This window comes from Phoxinus phoxinus (genome assembly GCF_949152265.1).
Source record: "Phoxinus phoxinus genome assembly, chromosome: 1".
In the NCBI taxonomy this organism is placed as follows: domain Eukaryota; kingdom Metazoa; phylum Chordata; class Actinopteri; order Cypriniformes; family Leuciscidae; genus Phoxinus; species Phoxinus phoxinus.
This window is the reverse complement of record NC_136876.1, coordinates 22,304,896-22,325,259: the sequence shown is the minus strand read 5'-3', so window position 1 is coordinate 22,325,259 and position 20,364 is coordinate 22,304,896. Positions and strand designations below refer to the sequence as shown.

Below are 20,364 nucleotides of genomic sequence, written 5' to 3'. Positions count from 1 at the left end.
CATGCAGCGAATCACAGTGCTGGAATCTTTAAGAGGGCGGGGCACAGATATCGTCTACAAGCATTACGTGTACGTCTCATTCATGAAAATATTAGATTAACTACACATTTTATTCTATAATCAACTGGTATTACATTTTAATGCAAACACATAAATGTATATTAAAATTTAATAATTGTAAAAATGTATGCTCAAGAATGCATAAAGTTTTTATACAAAACAGTACACACTTATTTCTTTGAGTTCGTTTCTCATTTATGGCAGCCAAAACTGAGTAACATAAATGTACAATATATGCGACAAAAAGATTTGTGGTACTGTACTCAACAAAATAACAATAACAGTAACAATCTGAGAACAATATTATTAAAACAGCACCCTTAAAGAACAAGGTAACGAGCGATAACTTAAACTGAATGGATGATGCCAATACTGAGACACACAATCCATGTAAAAAAAAAAAAAAAAAAAACTTAAAAAAAAAGGGATAATAACAGTGCAGTGTCAGCAAACAATAATTTGCTGGAAGTTTCGTTCCTTATGATGTGCACAGATTGAACCTGAATGCGGCAAATTTGCTTGTGTCCTGTGTAAAGTGTTTGTATAACCAGCTTGGTGCTCAATGAACTGTACAATATGACCACTGTGGTAAGAATAGTAGTCAAGTCTGAAGTGAAATTCAGTAAAACATATAGCATACTAATCAAGTGTGTAGCCAAATAAACCCTTAATGGGGTCCTGTCGGTATTCTTGTCTGAATTTACATGTGAACTGCCCACTATTCATGAAGACCTCGGATTAAACAACAGAATAATGGCCTCTGCCTTCTTTCCCTTATTAAATTACAACTGTAAACACAGTTAAACAGGTTCTGTGAATCTCAAAGAATCCATAAAGAAAATATCCCTATCATATTTCAATCCAAACAAAAAAATTAAAATAATATTATTAATAATAATTAAAGTATATTTTAGGACCTATTTTATATGTACATTTGTTTAATTTTTATTTTTACTTTAATACAGTAACAAATGCAATTATCCTTAAAAAATATGACACAATGCAAAAAAAAAAAAAAAAAAAAAAAAATTATTTCTTTTTGGAGGTAGTAACATATGACCGGGACATTTTCTTGAGAAGCTTTGTAAGATTCACCCTTTTACTCTCTCTGAACATTTGTTGACATTCATTGAACGCTTACAGTTCAGAGCTCATCTTAATGATGTCTAAATGCATACATTCTTAACTACTAAATAGACATGTTAGAGCATATTTAAAACAAACAAAACACCTGAAACATCAGTTGTCAAGATGAAATGCCACTACAATGAACAGCTGATGAGAGACTCTCTTAGTGTCTCTTTCGTGTTATCTGTAAATGCTGTATTACGAAACTCATCCACAGCTCTGTAAAATCATCATGGAGAGGGTCAGGCTTGAAACACATATGTTTGATAGTCTGTACGATAGACAAAATATTATAATGAATGTTCAAAATGACCATTTTCTATTCTGACAGAGCTAAAAAATATATTCTTATACATATGATGAATAGTCATCAATATAGTTTTATAGAAATTAGAGGAAACATACCAATAGGTAATTGCTATAATAACGTTAAACAAAATGATCACAAGTGCCAAGTGGAGTGTCCTCAGGTCAAAAGGTCGCCGGCAAATCACATTGGAGAGAGTCCACTATAGTGGACGAAAAGTTGTCCATTTCATTCTTCCATCATGATTTTTTTAATCTCTGTGCCGATCAAAACAAATCATTTACCGGGTGGATGGCATGAGCTGCTTCTAGAAAAGCTACTTCTCTCTGAGACGCTTTAATGTCCCAAGTCTCTGATGCTAGGAACAAAGGCGCAGCATTCTTTTGTTTTTCTTTCTTTTTGCAGTGTATGTCCCCCATTCACAGAGAGGTGGCGGTAGGGTCTGGGAGGGCGCCGCTCAAATAACCACCCACACCATGTCCCGGTGTCTGGCAGGGGGCGGCACTTTGAGCCGAACAGCCAGTGACGGGGGAAACAGACAGGCCACGGAATAACAGGTCCATTGAAGGGAGGAGGGGCTTCAGGAGACTGACAGGGCAGAAGGCGGAGCCACCGTGAGGCGTGAAATTCACCTTGTTGGGGTCAGGGCAGGAAGGCTGAAGAGGGGCATTTCCATGACAGGCAAGGCTGAAAAGAATTGACGTCAAATGATTGGTTTAATGAAATTAACTGCATGATATGCAGATTGATTAACAGAGTATCTTCAGGGTTTTTAAAATCCAATTTAAGGCTTTAAGACTTTTTTTTTTTTACTATGCACAAATAAACTTAATACCGTATGAACTGGGTACAGCTATAATAACATCCAAACCATAACATGATTTAAACAACTACAGTTACAGGTTATAAAACAAAAAGTGTTATAAAATGATAGAACTCACATTTCAGCCTTTAAACATTTTTTTTTTTTAATGAGTCAAATTATAAATCATTATATTTTAAATTATTAAAATATAACTTATCGTAATTGTTTAGATTTTTGGAATCAGTACATTAGCTTCTTTTCGATCATCCACAGGCTGTATGGCATTGCAATTTCCCTCTCTGACAGTAGGTGGAGCTCATGGAACAGCAGAAATATAATATGCAGCTGCTTCAGAAATGTGACGAATTTGCAGGTATGATAAAACCAGAAGGTAAACCACGTTAATTCATCAACAGTAGATCAATAAGCAATCGCTTGTCATAAATGCGCGATATTCACTGATTGTGAACTGCTCAGAAAGCACGAGCCAGTAGAACGCGCAACAGTGCCGCATTTTAAAAGATTAACACATTAAGCCATATCGCGATTCATGTTTTCGGTCTCCAAATTTAAGAACTCTTGAAATTATTACTTTTCTTTTACAGTTTAAGGTATTTATGACTTCTTATGCCATTAAATTTGATACAACTGAATTTAAGACTTTAAGCACCCGCAAGGACCCTGATTTAATAAATGTTAATTTAATATTCTACCCAGATAAGGGGTTGAACAGACTAGTCGCTGATCATTCATGGCCTATAGAGGGCACAACAGGATAAGAAATCTTTAAAGTCCACTTTTACGCTCTGTTTGTGTCATTGTAAAATGACAAATAAATAGAGAGCCCTCCACAAGATGTTTGATTGATTATGCCATCTGGATGCTCAAAATTGATCACGTGAATGCACGTTTTACACAGTTTATTGTACAGGTAAGTTAATCGTTGTTCTAAACTGCTCTATTACGTACACACACAGACAGTAGTGTTAGGATTATCACTAACACTATATTAATGTGCTCAATTGATATGCCTAGTTCATGTTTTTGAACACATGCAGAAGTGTGTGTTTGCGCTGAACTTACATGGCCTCTTCGGACACACGTACTCTCTCGCAGCCCTCTGGAGGTTCTCTCTGAAACACGTACGTCTTGTTGGGACGAGGAGATGAGGACGGCGGCTCAGACATACAAGGAGGAGAGGAATGCGGACAGAGCGGCCCGCACACAATCATATCTAAACAACACATAGACAGAGAAACATGTAACATATTACAATTTTACACAGACTTACTGTCATGTGTTGATAAAATATGAATGGCATCACTAAAACAGGTTTAGTTTGTACTATTTTTTAATTGTTAGTCTATGAACGCATACATCCTTCATAGAGGGGATGTATAGGGATGTATGCGTTCCGTCTTCAATTTCAAATGGAACATTAAAATGGCAAAAATAGACCTATTTATATTGGATATAACATTTACTACTGGACACGTCGCTTGTTGAATCAACCAATGAGAGTGACTGACCGGCATCTGTGATGGTGCAGGGAGAGTTTGATGGGGACAGCTGGGCAGGAGAAGGGTCACTCTGTGAAGCGCTGCTGTACCTCTGAGCTGGGACGGGGGCTCTGTGACCATCTGGTACATCGAGGATCTAAAAACACACAGTGGTTACAGATGATTTTGAGCTGAAATTGTAGTTTAGAAATACAAGTACATACAAACACACACTGACTTTGTGCTGTTCCTTTGCGGTTTCAGACACAAAGACTCCCTCCAGCTCCAGGTTCAGTCCTTCCACACTGCGTCTCAGTCTGGGGGCCAACCGGCTCAGTGGAATGAGAGGCATCGTCTGTACACACACACACACACACACACACACGACAATCAGAGAGACCTATAAACCAAAATGTCTACAAGTGACAAAGTTTACAAAAATAAAATAAAAATGTTACATGTGTTGGGGTTCTGGTGTGAAAGAAAAATGTCTGGTCTTATTTCAACCTAAAATTAAGAATTGTGCGATTCATTCGTTAATTTTTCTTAACCAATTGACCACATACATACACATATATATGTGTTCAGGTTACGCTTAACCACAAACAAAACCAAAATTATATATATATATATACACATACACACAGTATATATATATATTATTTTGGTTTTGTGGTTAAACCAAAATAATATATATATATATATATATATATATATATATATATATATATATATATATATATATATATATATATATATATATATATATACATATACATATACATATATATATAGTATATATATTATTTTGGTTTTGTGGTTAAGCGTAACCTGAACACATTAGATTAACCTGTATGTACGTGTAATATAATAAACATACATGCAAACAGATGTGTGCATATTGTCACCTCTATTTAAACATTCTACTGTACAAAGAGAGCCACTGCTACATAACATAACCAGCTGTGTGTGTGTGTGTGTGTGTGTGTGTGTGTGTGTGTGTGTGTGTGTGTGTGTGTGTGTGTGTGTGTGTGTGTGTGTGTGTGTGTGTGTGTGTGATATCAATGGCTGCAGCTCACTGACACCATCTAAGTAAAGCTGCTCTGTTTTTAAATCTCTGTTGCTAGTGAGATGTGGGCCTATTTGAGAGGCTTAGCTCATAATCACAGCTCATAAACAAGCACAACCTTTATAAATGCCCTTAACTGTTCCGTTGATGTCACTACTGTGAACGAGCTGTACCGGTACTAGATATACATTCTGAAATTGTTCAGGTTTGTGTGTACATTCATGTTTACCTGTGTACTTCCAGGTGTGTGTGTTTGGCTGTTGTGTATGTGTTGTTGAGTGTGGTCACAGTCCATGGCAGGAGGTGCATGTCTGGAGCGTTTTTGTAAGGACTGTCGAAGTTTAGCAACCTGAGAGTAGAGAAACATGATGTATCAGATGTAAACTTATAACGTACAGAAGAGAGGTGAAAGCTAACTTCTATGACTACTGCTAAAAAGAAATAAATGCAGCCTTGGTGAGCATAAGAGACTTCTTTCAAAAACATTTTACAAAAATCTTACTTACCAAGTGTGTATTTCACTTTTTCACTAGTTCATTTTAAACTGTTTATATATTATTTTATCATGACATATTGACAATATTTGGATACAAATAAAATGGTACTTCATCTCTTTTAATTATTTTTTTTTTTTTTTTTTTTTTACTGTATAAGGACTTATTAAAATAATTTTATAGAGACTGGAAGGGCAAATTTAACAGAATATCGCAGCTACCAATGAATGCAGGCCAACGGACAGTTCTTCTTTCTTTTTGTCTCAAACAGCAAAAAACATTTTCCACCCAACATCAAGTACTTACCTCTCGAAGGTGTTCAGCGCTACCCCATGATGCCGAGCGCTTGTGACCACCGCCCCCTCTCCGCCCCCGTGTCTCCTCTATCCAGGAACTGGGAGTCTAAGAAAAGAGAGAAAGCAAGCGTTCATTTGACTTTCAAAGTGTTTTAATTTTAAAGTTACTGATTTTCAAATACTCACGCCAACAATGGTTTCTCATCGAGACATAAAAAAAAAGCTTCAGCTCATTCAGGATAATCAAAAGTGAACCTCCCTTCCCTGAATACCAACAATCCTAAACACCCTGAGTCTTTGCATAAAGTATTCCAGACCTTTCCACTGAACACAAGACAGCTTATAACACACCCTCTTTTATAACGGAGACAAACACAATGCAAAGCGATTCTGTTCTTTCATGCACCAGTTCGAGCGAAAGCATCCGTTCCTCAGAGTGGTGCACACCATTCACCAAGTGTTGACATGTTTTTCTGTATTTCACAAATGGAACTGAAAGCTGCTTCCGCGCCTCACTAAGTGTATTTGAATACGGGACAGAATATGTGACACACCTGGAACAAACACATACGCCCAACACACAGCTGTGCGGAGACGTGCATGATAGAAACCACGACTCCGCTGCACCACATTTCATAGATGTGGAAGAAAAAAACAAACGTGTTTGTACTCAAGTGCACTCATACAGACAGACACGTGCATACCGTCATGATATCCTGCTGACTCTGGGAAGAAGAGCCCACCTAGTGCACACTATATCGCCGAACACTGATCGATTTTTCTCCAAGTGACCCAATCACTTAGCTCCATCTCAGAGCCTAACGTAACCCAAAAAAAGTGTCCTCCTCCTATGTCAGGTCCCTCTCTTCCTGTGTCTGTCAGAGGTCACCAATATATTGTGCGGTTGGGATGCTAATGTCACAACACGCAGTTGGAGTAACCCATACATATTAAAACATGTCATCACCTCCGGCCCCCAGGGTCCGAGATCAGAACTAAGCACGTCCGCTCAGTGGCTGGAGGTTTCACATGGCTGAGCGGGGGCAGGGATGCGAGTCGATTTAAATTTAAATTCAGCCCTGATTCCTTTCTGCCTGGACACCCGCTTGTCTGCCCGCCCACACCAGGCTGCCGTGGGATTACGCCTATAAACGGACATTAAGTTTGAGGGTCTGTATGCACAGCACGCTAGATGCTGGCTAAAGTTTCAGAAGTCCCCGTCTGCACTCAAGTGGGCGTTCGGATCGGGGGTTGGGCAGAGTCGAGTGTGTCTTAAGGCTGTACCATTGTTAACTGTTGCAAGTACACTAAAAAGTGAGCTGCATTTGTTCGTCAATGAAACAAAGTGAATATATGAAAATAGGGTGTGCATCTGCTTGTGCATTGTGTGTGTGTGTGTGTGTGTGTGTGTGTGTGTGTGTGTGTGTGTGTGTGTGTGTGTGTGTGTGTGTGTGTGTGTGTGTGTGTGTGTGTGTGTGTGTGTGTGTGTGTGTGTGTGTGTGTGTGTGTGTGTGTGGCAGGGGTTGAGGGGGACGGTCACTATGAAGGTCATGTTAAACAAAACCTTTTTTTGGGTGACCGGTTATCAGTGCAAGCCTAGCAGATCACCTGCTGAGAGAGACAGCCAGACTGGACGCAGCATCTATGAAGGAAGCGACGACCATCCAAACGGACTTTCAGAAAGCAGCAAAGCAATGCGGTGGTCTTACGCAAAGTGTTAGAAATATCTCTAGTTTTAGAAATACAAGTACGTTTCTAAATCTTTGTAGGATGGTTGCCAGGGTGTTGCTATGCAGTTTCAAAAACAAATGACTCCTAGAGATGGTTTTTATTTTAAATAGTCCAAAAAGATGAGTTATCTGTCCAAATAAGTCTTCACTGTAGGGATGCATGATACATCGTTTTAATCATGATCGCGATTAATGCTTCTCACGATTAATTAATCATAATCGTTAAGATATTTGCTCACTGGTTGTTCATCCTGAAAGTTTTTTTTTTCATACCACAAATGTCAAATCTTGCATTGATAAGCCTCCACAAGCTTTCATGCTTGGTGTTGCCAGGTGTCAAGAGTTTAAATAACCCAATCTGAGCTTTTCTCTTAGGTAAATAGATAATTTTTTTGGCCAGTGTTTTACTTAATCTTCCCAAACTGGCAACCATGTGTACGTGCTCTCTCTCTCTCTCTATTGAGACAACATGCTGATGATCTGAAAACACCGGCAAACATGTATGTTGGTGTATGATCACCGTTGCAATGTTCTGCTCAAACGAAAGTGTCAAACAGCCAATTTGAGTTTGTTTACAAGGACGCTTGTGCTGCTTGCTGTGACTAACTCTGCGAATAAACATTCTCAGTGAGGAACTGTATTGGAAGTAATATAGGGGTTGAGGAAAGGTGAATATATATTTTTTTTAAATATCTATTGATAGAGGCTTCTTGTTTTACAAGTTTTTATAATGTAGAGATTGTGTGAATTTGTATGGTTTATATATAATTTGACTAAAAATAATAAATCAGGAAACTAGAAGAGGTCAAATAAACCATGAATCTCTTAAATTTGTGCTTAGATGAAAGTGCAATAATTCTGATTAACTGTAAAAATAAATAACAATCATGATTACTAATTGTGATTACCGGTATACATTGAGAAAAATAATCTGTATTATCAGTTTAACCATTAATGTAGCCCTATTTCACTATATAATTTGCAGAATTTAGAAAGACAGAATTTCTTTATTTTATATGTAAGCAAAATGGATATTATAACTAAAATACACTAACATTAAAAGAGCTCTCATATGCATTTATTTGAACAAAAACAGTAATCTGTAAAAAAAAAAGAAGAAGTAATATTGTGAAACATTATTTCAATTTAAAATAATTGTTTTCTATATGAATATATTTTAAAATGTAATTTATTCCTAATGGTGGTATTTTTCAGCATCATTACTGTCACACAATCCTTCAGAAATCATTCTAATATCCTGAATTGATGCTCAAGAAACATTAGTTACATTTATTATTTAGTTGTGTTGCTCTCAAGATTCAATGATGAATAGGAAGTTAAAATAAACAGCTCTTAAAGTAACATAATAAAAGTTGTTACTGTCAATTTTGATGTCAATGCTGAATAAAGGTATTCATTTTTAGGGCCCAAGCCTTGAAAAGGCGAAGGCCCTATTGTTTTCCATGGGATTATTATTTATTCTTCTTCTTTATTATTATTATATTACTACCTTTTGGGCACTTTTGGGGGCCTTAACGTGCTCAAAAACTCTTGAAACTTTGCACAAATGTCAGAACCCGCGGCCATTAGGGCCCGACTGAAGCTGGGACCCGGGCGTGGCAGGGGGGCTCGCCAGCGCCCCCTGGAATGGGATTCAAAAACATGTCCATATCTCAAACACGCTTGCATGTAATAATATGAAACTCGGTACACGTATAGATCTCATCGGGCCGAACAACTTTCGTGCTCTAAGTTTTACGCCAGTCCAACAGGAAGTCGGCTATTATGGGCTGTATGGAAACGCATGTTCTGGCATTTGAAACACTTGTCCTAGAGAATTCATCGGATGACCACGAAACTCGGTGTGCATGAAGTCAAGACATGGAGGATGCTAAATTGCGAGGGGATTTTTGATATCTCGAACGGTTTGGCCGTGGCGAGGAAACGAATTTATGGCGAATATTGGAAACAGGAAGTGTGTTATAACATCCTCATACATTAATTGATCTTGATGAAACTTCAGCAGTGTGTTCGTTGTAAGAGGCCGATCACATGGATGTGACTATTGTGAGTCAAAGTTATAGCGCCACCAACTGGCAGCAGGAAGTGTGTCACTTTCAAAATGCTTTGAATTCACCCTCTTATTTTTACCCGATTTGCTTCAAACTTCATCTGTATAACGTAAACACACGACAGATGTAGACCTGTGAAAGGATTATTGTCATCTTTAATACTGTCGCCATGGCAACGCTTTAAACTTTTATATTCTTTTTGGATGCATTTGAGGCTCTTAACATGCTTCAAATTGCATGAAACTCAACATGCATTTGACATTTATTGTGTAATAGACATGTGCGAAGTTTCAGAAACGGGCGTGGTAAGGGGCTCAGTAGCGCCACCTTTAGTCAAAAATGGGGTATTAGTTTTACCTACAGTAACCAAACTCGGTACGTATATTCTTCTCTTCGATCCGGACAACTTTCTAATTTACAGTCATTAGCTCCGACCAACAAGAAGTCAGATATTTTGGTTTGAATGTGAGTTTTGGTATATTTTAGACTCCGAGTTTTTAGCGGTGGTTTATTTTATTCACACCAAACTTTTTCAACATGATGAAAATACATTAAAGATGCTAAATTGTGAACGGATATTAAATATCTCAAACGGTTTTGCTATGGCGAGGGATTAAAGTAATGTCCAAAAAAGGAAACACTAAAAGCCTCATATCTTCTAAAAAAATTATTATACACCATTTATTTCTATATAAAAGTATACAAATATCAGAACTAAACCCATTTTGTTCTTTTATTTCAATTTAAGAATTATGTATAAGTTAAAAAACAGCCAGAATGCACTTTTTAAGTCAAAAAATAAGTCATACATAGGGCAATACTGCCCTCTTGTGGTCAAAATCGGGTAGGCCCATTGTATATTGTATCTATATAAATAGTGACTGTTAGAATATTTTCCTACCGGTTAATCGATGTGCAATTAAAGCGGGGGCTTTGAAATCGCTAACTTAAAAGCCAAAGTAGTACTGGACGTCCAGTAGGAATGAACTAAAAACATTCACTCTGTTCTGCTCGTTCCTCGCCGTGAACGCGTTATTGCCCGTGCAGCCATGAGCATTTAGTTTAATTTTAAACATAGCGCCATTTCGGGGATGGGATTGCTTGAATTGCGTGTTCAATAGCCTATTATTCTTAATCTTTTCAGTCAGCTTTTCACCCATGATTAATGAAATTGGACTCCTTGTGCTGATGTTTGCTGCGACTCATTCAGCTCACGATTTATTAAGCGGACACATTCAGGTTTTAATAGGCTAGTGCCCACTATATTTGAATATCTGTATATTGTAATATCTACACCTAGTCACACCCTACTCTTATTAAATGTATGCTTCATAGTTCATTTTTAATTTCTAAATTTGATCAATAAATTAAATTATTTAGAATAATAAGACACTATAGGACTGTTAGCCTACCCTGTGGCTGATCAAATTAAATATTTTACACTGAAAAATAACAATGCAATTAAATAATGTTTTAAGATTGTTTTAAATATAAGTTAATTAACGATCGTTGCAAAGAATGAAAGGCTACTTTTAAACATAACACTAAACCTCCTATAGGTGTCGCCAGGCGACCGTCTTAATGAGCGAGTCATTGATTCATTCGTTCAAACGAGTCGTTCGAACGACTGAGTCATTCATGAATGACACAGATCTTTATGGATTGATCATTGAATCTTTGAGTCAAGCGATTCTTTCAGAATGCGGAATCATTCACTAATGAAAAAACACGACCGTCTTAATGAGCGAGTCATTGATTCATTCGTTCGAACGACTGAATCATTCATGAATGACACAGATCTTTATGGATTGATCATTGAATCTTTGAGTCAAGCGATTCTTTCAAAATGCGGAATCATTCACTAATGAAAAAACACTGTGAGATGCGCGATGGTTCTGCTGTGATCTTTGTTTAACTATTTTCGCTGCTGAAACAGAACAAAAATAGTCAACATTGTTGTGTGTGTGTGTGTGATTTTGGTTGGGTGACATTTGTATGTTACAGTTTGACAAGAGTTTATAGTTTAAAGGTCCCATGACATGAAATTTTCACTTTTTGAGGTTTTTTAACATTAATATGAGTTCCCCTAGCCTTTATATGGTCCCCAAATTTCTAGAAATTTCAATCGGTGTAAATCAAGCTTTTGCTCTCTTTCTCTGCCTTTGAAAAAGTGGAAGCTCAATCGGGCTGATCTTGAATCTCCTCCGTATGACGTCATACGGAGGAAATGTTACCTCCCCTTTCTCTGCTTTGCCCGCCCAGAGAATATTTCCAGTCCATGAGAAAATGAGCTAGGAAGTAGGAACGCGTGCGCGATTTTAGTTTGTCCACGGGAGATATCATGGCTTTTGAGCGAGCGAAGCATAATAATGGCTCAATAATTGGATGTACAAATGAACACCGAAGCCTTTTTTTAGTTCCTTCATCCAAGCAAGAACCAGTGGATTCATTTCATTTTCTCTGGAAATGCGCCGACACAACTCCCCAAAGTTTTGCATGTCTGCGGCAAACATTTCACCGACGACTGTTTCCTCAACTTGGGCCAATAATACAGAGCTGGCCTCGACGAACGTCTGCAAATAAATCGATCGAGCTAACGTTACCAATGATGTGTAATTGTTCAAGTTCAGACAAATCGTTCAATACTGCTGTTTATGCCTCAGTAAGTCAAGCCAGTGACTAAAATATCAACTTCACATCGTTTCTTTTAGTAGGATGAAAATAATCGTATTTAAATTGTGAATAAATTAACTTATAAACATAAAGCGATCGAGGAACAATGTTTGTAGGAATCGCGCGCACGCGTTTCTACTTCCTAGCTCATTTTCTCATGGACACAGCGCGATGGAGTTTATCTGGACACTTGCCAAACTCGTTATGAAATCAATGACGCACGTTACACTGCACATGAAGCTCTTACTGTATTTACATCATCGTGTTTGCATTGGTGAAAGCATTAGAGAGAGTGCAGAAACTGCGTTGCAATGATAAGATCTTCATTCTCGCGATCAACAACAGACTGTCATCTGCTTGCGCAATGCTCATCACGGCAACATTTTATGTGATGGGAATAGATCTAAATACTTTAAAAACTTCTGACGATTTGTTAATCTCGATAGCTGTAATAGTAAAAACGTATAATAACTGTAGTAAAAGTATTCGAGAGAGTTTCACATGTAATAAGTAGCTATTTCATATGCAAGCATGTCAGCCAATCACAGCAGTGGCCGGTTACACCGAAGTCTCACACAGACACGCCCCTTCAAACAGAGCGTTCAAATCAGAGGCTAAAACTGGGCTAGGAAAAATGCCTTTTATTTCTAAATTATGACTATTTTTGATTTAAAAAACATACTAACATTATAAGGGCAACCCAGGAAACATGATAAAATAATATAATAACCCCATGTCATGGGACCTTTAACAAAAGCACAATGTTGTGTTTTATTGCAAGTGCACACAAATATAAGGAAACACTTTGCAGTTTGAATGATGTCCTGTATGAACAAAATGACGGAGTATGTTTTTCGATCGATCCTCGTATACACACACACACACACACACACACACACACTGCAATCTTGACATCGCAGCCACACACACAGACAGCCCCTCCTGTGTTTGTCTGTGTGGGGAGGGGGGCAGAAAGACTATTAAAAATAGGTATATTGTGCCATCTAGTGTTTTATACTATGTATAAATGTGTTTTTTCTTTTAAACAAGTGTTTTAAAGTACACTAATTTCAATTAATTCAATGCTGCATTTTTATGTATATTTAAACATTATCAAAGACTACTTTCTGTCAAAGTTAGGATGTTATTTTTTTAGTAAAATATTTTCAATAGTTATCTGTCTCTGTCGGTCATTCCCCTCCCCTATTCCTGTTTTTCATTGCACGCTTTTAAATGTAAAAAAATCTTTCTGTTTTGATATATTTAAACTTTTTTAAAAATCTAGCAAAAAATGCGCCTTTTTGCACAACCCATTTTTATTTTTTTTATTTTTTCACTGTTCTAATCAGGTCAGGCAAGTCAAATGATCTGTCTTGTCCCTTAAAAAAATTAATATATACCACACTTCATATGAATTTTTGGTCTTGTGTACTTACAATGGCTGCTGATTTCATGTGTCCGTTAAGTCCATGAAACTGTAGGGTGTCTAATTTTTCATTTTAGTTTTCAGAACGGTGCTCACGCCCTCGATGCGCACTTTTGCAGAACCCACACTGATGCAAGCTCTAAAGCGGAGATACGTTATTGCCCGTTGTGCACAAGAACCCTAAAGGCACCGGGGTGGCGGTTTTTTATATATATATATATATATATATATATATATATATATATATATATATATATAAATAAATATAGCTGCAAGCAGCGATGGAGGGCCCAAGCCGGTGGCACCTCCACCCTGGTGCCTTTAGTGCAACTAAAGGCACCGGGGTGGCGGTGCCACCGGCTTGGGCCCGTAATCGCTGCTTGCAGCTATATTTTTTTTTTTTTTTTACTGACCCCAAACTTTTGATCATTAGAGTATGTTCATATGAATCAAAATCTAAACAACTGAAATTGAATCGAATTAGAATCAAACCGTAACCAAATAAAATCAAAATGAACAGCCCCAGCAGAGAGACGTTCAACTTTTGTGTCTGACTGAATATGGCCGACCCCAGCAGGCATGTTGGAGCAGTGCTCCAGGAACCCATATGGAAACCATTTGGAAAAAAACAATATGGCTGCCGTTCCCAGTTGGGTTTTCCTAAACTCCTTCCACTACCAGCCAAACTCTTTCTCCCCAAAGCCAAGATCTTTCACTAGCAACCGTGTGACTTCAGCTTTCTTATACAAACACGCCATGCCACGGCCATTTAAGAAATACTTTGCAAACAACAAAAGTGTTACACATACAGAACTATGTACAGTTGTTTTATCACATAGCGCAGATCTAACCAACGGTTTGTTTTACTCCCCACTGAGTAGTAAAGACTTCACTGCACATGGTCAGACAGGACCTTCTTTGTTTGCTATTAATATCACTGGGTTAAAGGAATAGTCCTCCCAAACCAGAGGTTCTCACCTGTGTGGCCTTGTCATTGACGCAGGTAACGGGCTGACACTCTGGTTCCCTAGGCCAGCTGCCCTGCAGGTACGGTCCCACCAAAGTGTCCAGAGACAATGTCCGTCGCAAGGTTGGCTTCGGCGGGCGGCCCTTCGTCTTGCACTCGGCTACACAGACAGGACAGGGGACACAGAGCGAGAGAATGAAAACAGTGAGATGCGTTTCTTTTTATATATATATATATATATAAAAAGAAACGCATATATATATAATTCAACAATTTTAAAAAAAGCACATTGCATGGAATACGGTCTCCCACAATGCAACTTATTGAGACCGACCTTTTGTAATGTGAACAATAAGCTAGAAGCAAACTTCTTTTGGATTAATTTAATTGCACTGTCAAAAGGTACAACATTTCAACATAAAACAGAATTTAACATTTTATTTTAAATGTATAAAATAAAATATACTAGATAGATATACTATCTTTGCATTACGGTAATGAGAAATGAAAGCAAAAAGTCTGAAAATGTCACAAAAACAGTATCACAACATCATTTTAATGTCACAACATCATTTTAAAATCAGTTGACTGACAAAAGGTAAATTTTAACGGAAAAACTGATTCACTAAAGCCTGAATTTCCATAAATAGCCAGAAAGGAGGAGAATGAGATCAGCCAGCAGCTGTGCCACAGCTCTGACATTAAATGTGTTTCTGATGATGTTTGTTTGCGTTTAATAATAATCCTTTCACATTTTTCCCATGAGCTGGCATTTCAGCCACTTGTAAATCACACTGAGACACATTCCCAGCATGAAAGACTCATTATAAATAGACGCTGTTGTCGTAACGGATGCTGAACATCCTGGTGCTTGCTTCACCAACACACTGTAGACAAGGTTGTTATTAGGCTCCTGCCCGAAATACTCCAGAGGATCATTTTCACATGTACACCAGATCGTTTTCTTCTGTGCATTGATCATGTCATAGAAACTAATAATGGTACACCTGATCTCCGACCTTGTCAGGTCCTTCCTTAATCCATTCACCTCTCCCAGCCCCTGGGGTCTTTGCAGTGGCTTCGGGAGACTTCAGAAGGTGGAAGTTTACTCATGGGTGTTAAACAAGGCATAGGCTACTTGTCTTTTACAGAGTGCATTTTGTCACGAAGTTTGAGGGTGTGGAATAAAGCAGGTTGGGTGACTGCAGAAGATTGTGACATTGTAAGGTTTGAGGTCTATGTATGGTTTGTCTGATATTGTGCAAGAATATATGTGTAAGTGAATCTCACGACACAAGAACATACATTTGCATAAATAAAATGAAACCTCTTTTTTGGCAAATAAAGTAATGTAATACCTATATATATATGTTTGATACATATACGTGTGTGTGTGTGTGTGTGTGTGTGTGTGTGTGTGTGTGTGTGTGTGTGTGTGTGTGTGTGTGTGTGTTACTTGACAATAAGGTCTCATTTGTGAACATTAGTTATTCTTTTATTAACTAACATGAACTAACAATGAGCAATACATTTGTTACAGTACTTGTTCATCTTTGATAATGTTAATAAAAATACAGCTGCACATTGTTTGTTCATGTAAGTTCACAGTGCATTAGATTTTAATAATGTATTAGTAAATGTTGAAATTAACATTACCTAAGATTAATACATGTTGTATTGTTCATTCTTAGTTCACTAAAGTAGTTAACTAATGTTAAGTCATAAAACCTTATTGTAAAGTGTCACATATATACATACAATGTGACTTGTTTTCATTACAAAAAATTATTCGAATTACCATAATCCACCTGGATTTAAGGCATACAATTTTAAACCAACAAATTAAAGGCAGTCCAGAAAAATTCTACCGTAATGTATAAATATTTCAAATATAAATCTATATATTTGGGGTTTGGGTTTAAACATGACTTGGACATGTTCTTGACAGGTTACATGCGTTTGTGTTTTCTCGATGAGGCTGCACATGGATGAACGCGGCCAATGAGCCGCATAGCTTAAAATCATACCCTTCAAGCATAGTGGGCAGGATACAAAAATACACATACTGGCATATGGACAAAATTTACGCCGAACATCCTAACACTATGAACACAACCTCTGCCCAACGCTTATGCTCCTTTGTGCACCCAAAGCATATAAACACATGCCATGATGTTGTGCTAAATTCAGTGATGGTTAAAGAAGCTTAAGAACATATTTACTTTAATAAACAGATTACACATGAACAGACCAAGAAGAAAACAATCTGACTTTATTCACCCCGCTTATTCAGCACAGATTTTCTGGGGAAAACTTCTGAATTTTGCACAAAGGAATTCAAGCTGAGAAAATTTTACTTCCATTGGTAGCTAAAAGAATTGCTAAACATTTAATGAACACACAAGCTATGAGGAGGGAGTGTGTAGAACTTCTTGAATGACTGGTGTTCCAGTTCTGCGGAAATCTGTGGAGCTTTTTGCCTCGTACTGTGTTGGCTAGCGCACATGGCTCAATAAGCAAGAGCACGAGTGCTAAGAGACGAGAGGGATTTGTTGTTTACCGCCTTGGTAACAATAAAAAAAGAAGTTATTTTGGTCATTCTATCTCGGTCTGTAGATTGTTGTGTGTAAGGCCTACTCCTCTCCGCAAGCCTTGTGCATTGTGAAGATATTGTTGCACTCAGAATCAAAGACCCTTTGTGATTCACACATTGTCCTAAAACTAAAGACAAGCCTTTCAAAGTATTCTCACCTAGTTGATGAAATGTTGATGTAAAATACCTGAGACAGCCTGACACCTACGAAAAATGTCACACTAAGACCAAAGTTTACTAAAAACATAGACCTTTTGTTCAATATAGCATGCAATCATATAAGACCCAGATCTTCAACATTGGTCTAACAATTGTTGCTGAACTACTTAAACTAATTTTGGTGAGAAAAAAAAGTTAATTCAACCAATCCAATAGGTTAAAAAACTATTTATTACATTAAAATCTAAAATCTACTTTAAATTGAAAAAAAAAAAAAGTATACACCTCTGTCAATTAAATTATTTTAAAAGTAACCATCATAAACCATGTAAATGCATTAATATTGTACAGAATGCGTGTTATTATAGGCCAGGTTTAATATGCAACACTCAATTTTACACAAAATGTAACTGGGAGTCCTTGCTCCTTTAGTTTTCTCTATCCACCAAGAGGGCCTGAAAAAGTTTGAAGACACTGATATATGATACTAAAGCTACAATTCAACTGCATTTAGTCAAATGCTTGAGCAACACAAAACAAAGCAAGAATCGTTTCCAAATTTGACATCCAGGTGTGTAACAGCAGATCACAGGAATGTGACAGTTGTAATTTGTTTTTCCTGATGCTGACTGCAGATATTTAAGGTGAAGAAAAACAGACCTCCTGAGAACTGGACACACACACTGTTTATGCGCCGAACATGCCAAAACAGTGATCAGAGTTTATAAAATATTGCAGGCAAACAATAACATCCAAAATAGACATCAAAAGTGTCTTTATACGACAGACCTGCTTTGTTTATTCAAGCCCATGCCATAGGCTTTGTGACCATCTTGGCTAAAAAACATGTAGGGAATAAGGTGGGGGGTCGTTCAGTGCACTGAGAAACTTCTTGAACACTGTTGCACTGAAGCCAAGAAAGAGCAACTAAACCACAAGACCTCTGCAGATTATCCATTCACGTTATTATTGTTATCGTTACTTTTATAGGCTACTTACCTACCAAAGGAGCAGAGTTAGAGAGGATAGGACACTAGGGAATATAACTAAATAAACAGGGTAGATTTATAAAGTGTGTTCGAGTGTATTTTTACCTGTTTTGGTGTCTTTGCAGCCGCGCGGTGCTGTTCGGTTCTGCAGCTGAAACGGGACCGTGGCTCGGAGGGGCTGCAGTCCTTGATTACCCACCCGGGCCACTCCACTCCGACACGACATTCCCACAGGCGCTTTGGTGCTTTAAAAAGTATTTCAAGAGTTCACGAATCTCGCAAACCTCCGCGTTTACCCAAAGCTGATACTCCAGCAAAGGTTTTCGTCCAACTTAGCCGTCAAAAAAGAAAGTTTTTATGGAAATATTTTAATTTAGCACCCTCGCTAGCTAGTCAGCTACTTTCTTTTGTGATGATAGTGAAGTTTTTCTAAACTAATTACTTACACAAAATCCGTTATTTTTCTGTGTGAAAAAACATAAACTTTTATGCACCGTCCTAAACGGTTTATCCCACTTGGCCTAGTAAACGTATAGTTGAGGAGCAGAACTACATTGTATGGGCTGCTGCCAATTCTTCTTCAGTGCAAAATCTGACAACAGCCAACCTACACGCTCGTGTGGGGTTTAGAGCACTGCACAGCGTCTAAACACATGTTTCCACTCTGATTGGCTGCTGAGAAATACTACTCACACCTTATTGGTCGTTGGAAGCATCGATCTATTAGGGGTGTGTCTCTAAGTCGACTCTCCCCGCCCACTTCATTAGGATTAATATTTTTCAGAGTTCTACCTCCAGCAGTGAGAGAGGAGAGGCTACTCACTGCAGAACCAATGGGTGGAGCTTGACGTCAAGTTCCCCTCGCTGGACGTAGTGGGTGGAGCTAGACGGTTAAACCACACCCCAATCCTACCATAACCCTATCGCTAAACACAACTCCACCCATTAGGTCCACGGAGTTGGAGCTGGGTTAGGTCTAACTCGAAGCCTTTACGTCAAGAGAGGGGGAGCTAGACGTAATTTGGGCTCTGCAGTGAGAAGCAATTCAGAAATTCAATGTGTAAATAAATGTCTTATATTATTGGTAAAATAAATAAATAAAAAAACAAAGACAACTTGAGGTAGGTTAACAGATCTCCTTGCTAACTGAAAGAAAATAGGTTTATTGAAGCAAAAAGGATTTTTGATTAGACATAACTTAAGCCCCCGCCAAGCTGCCCATATCTGCTGGTCTAGGATAATTTATTCCCATAATAATAGCATATGGCGCTCTGGAGAACATCATCGGTTTCTTTTTACAACTTGTGTTGCCGTGTTGAGCAATGTAGCCAATCACAAACATATCAGTTGATTTCTTGAACGCAATGGCCAATCAGAGGTGTAAGTTAGCACTGAACAAAAGTGGATCGATACAAGATGAGTTAAAACTTTACCAATTATGAAGGGAGCGCTCTTTGCACGCTTTCTGCCATGCCAAATCCCGCATACAGTAGGTAGGCTTGTTTGTCTTTTAACATCAACAGTGGCTAAAGTATACTTTAATTGCAAATAATTTTATTCGGAGCATTTATGCTGGGATAGCTTGTGCGGTGACACGTAACCTGAAGTCCAGGCCCGGCTCCAGATATTAAAGGTGGGCCAAAGTGATATTCCAGGTGGGCCGGCCGGATTTGAGAGGGGGCGGTGTGGTCTCGCATGCCTATTTATATAGTTTAATAACATAAATTTAAGGCAATTTTTGGGTTGTTTGTTTGTGTTTTCTTCATTTTCATAATATTTAATTGTTAATATTTTTATGTTTAGTTATTAACATGTTTTTTAAATTCTCTCTTTTTACATTTGTAATATATATTTTTTTACCCATTAACATATCGTGTTAAGTAACTTTAGATTTGATAAACTATTTACATCACTATACCATTTACAACATCAGCTTTTTGTTTAGCTCTTACAAACTAAAAATGGTAATTTTATCTGAAATGCTGTTTTTCTTAAGAATTATTCTCACGTCTGTTAATATATAACATTACAGATTTTTTGGCCATTGTTATTTTTTACATTTTTGTTTTTACATTCTTATGTATATTTAGAATCTTT

General features: G+C 37.7%; 1 protein-coding gene across 1 annotated transcript; it reads right to left on the bottom strand.

The window, feature by feature from the left end:
* Positions 1-196: 196 nt before the first annotated feature.
* On the bottom strand, positions 197-18,941 carry fam117aa (family with sequence similarity 117 member Aa). Its single transcript, XM_079620033.1, has 8 exons — positions 18,373-18,941; positions 14,538-14,686; positions 5,669-5,764; positions 5,098-5,217; positions 4,038-4,154; positions 3,830-3,956; positions 3,384-3,534; positions 197-2,182 (listed from the first exon to the last, which is right to left on the bottom strand). Exons 1-8 carry the CDS (start codon positions 18,491-18,493, stop codon positions 1,915-1,917), a joined length of 1,149 nt encoding a protein of 382 aa, XP_079476159.1. The 5' UTR covers positions 18,494-18,941; the 3' UTR covers positions 197-1,914.
* Between the last annotated feature and the right edge of the window lie 1,423 nt (positions 18,942-20,364).

Excerpts from the sequence above, each read along its gene's own strand:
- fam117aa (XM_079620033.1), bottom strand. The coding sequence starts at position 18,493 with ATGTCGTGTCGGAGTGGAGTGGCCCGGGTGGGTAATCAAGGACTGCAG. Across the intron at positions 5,765-14,537 it reads TCAATGACAAGGCCACACAG|ACTCCCAGTTCCTGGATAGA; the intron begins GTGAGAACCTCT and ends CTCTTTTCTTAG. Across the intron at positions 5,218-5,668 it reads GCGCTGAACACCTTCGAGAG|GTTGCTAAACTTCGACAGTC; the intron begins GTAAGTACTTGA and ends CTCTACTCTCAG.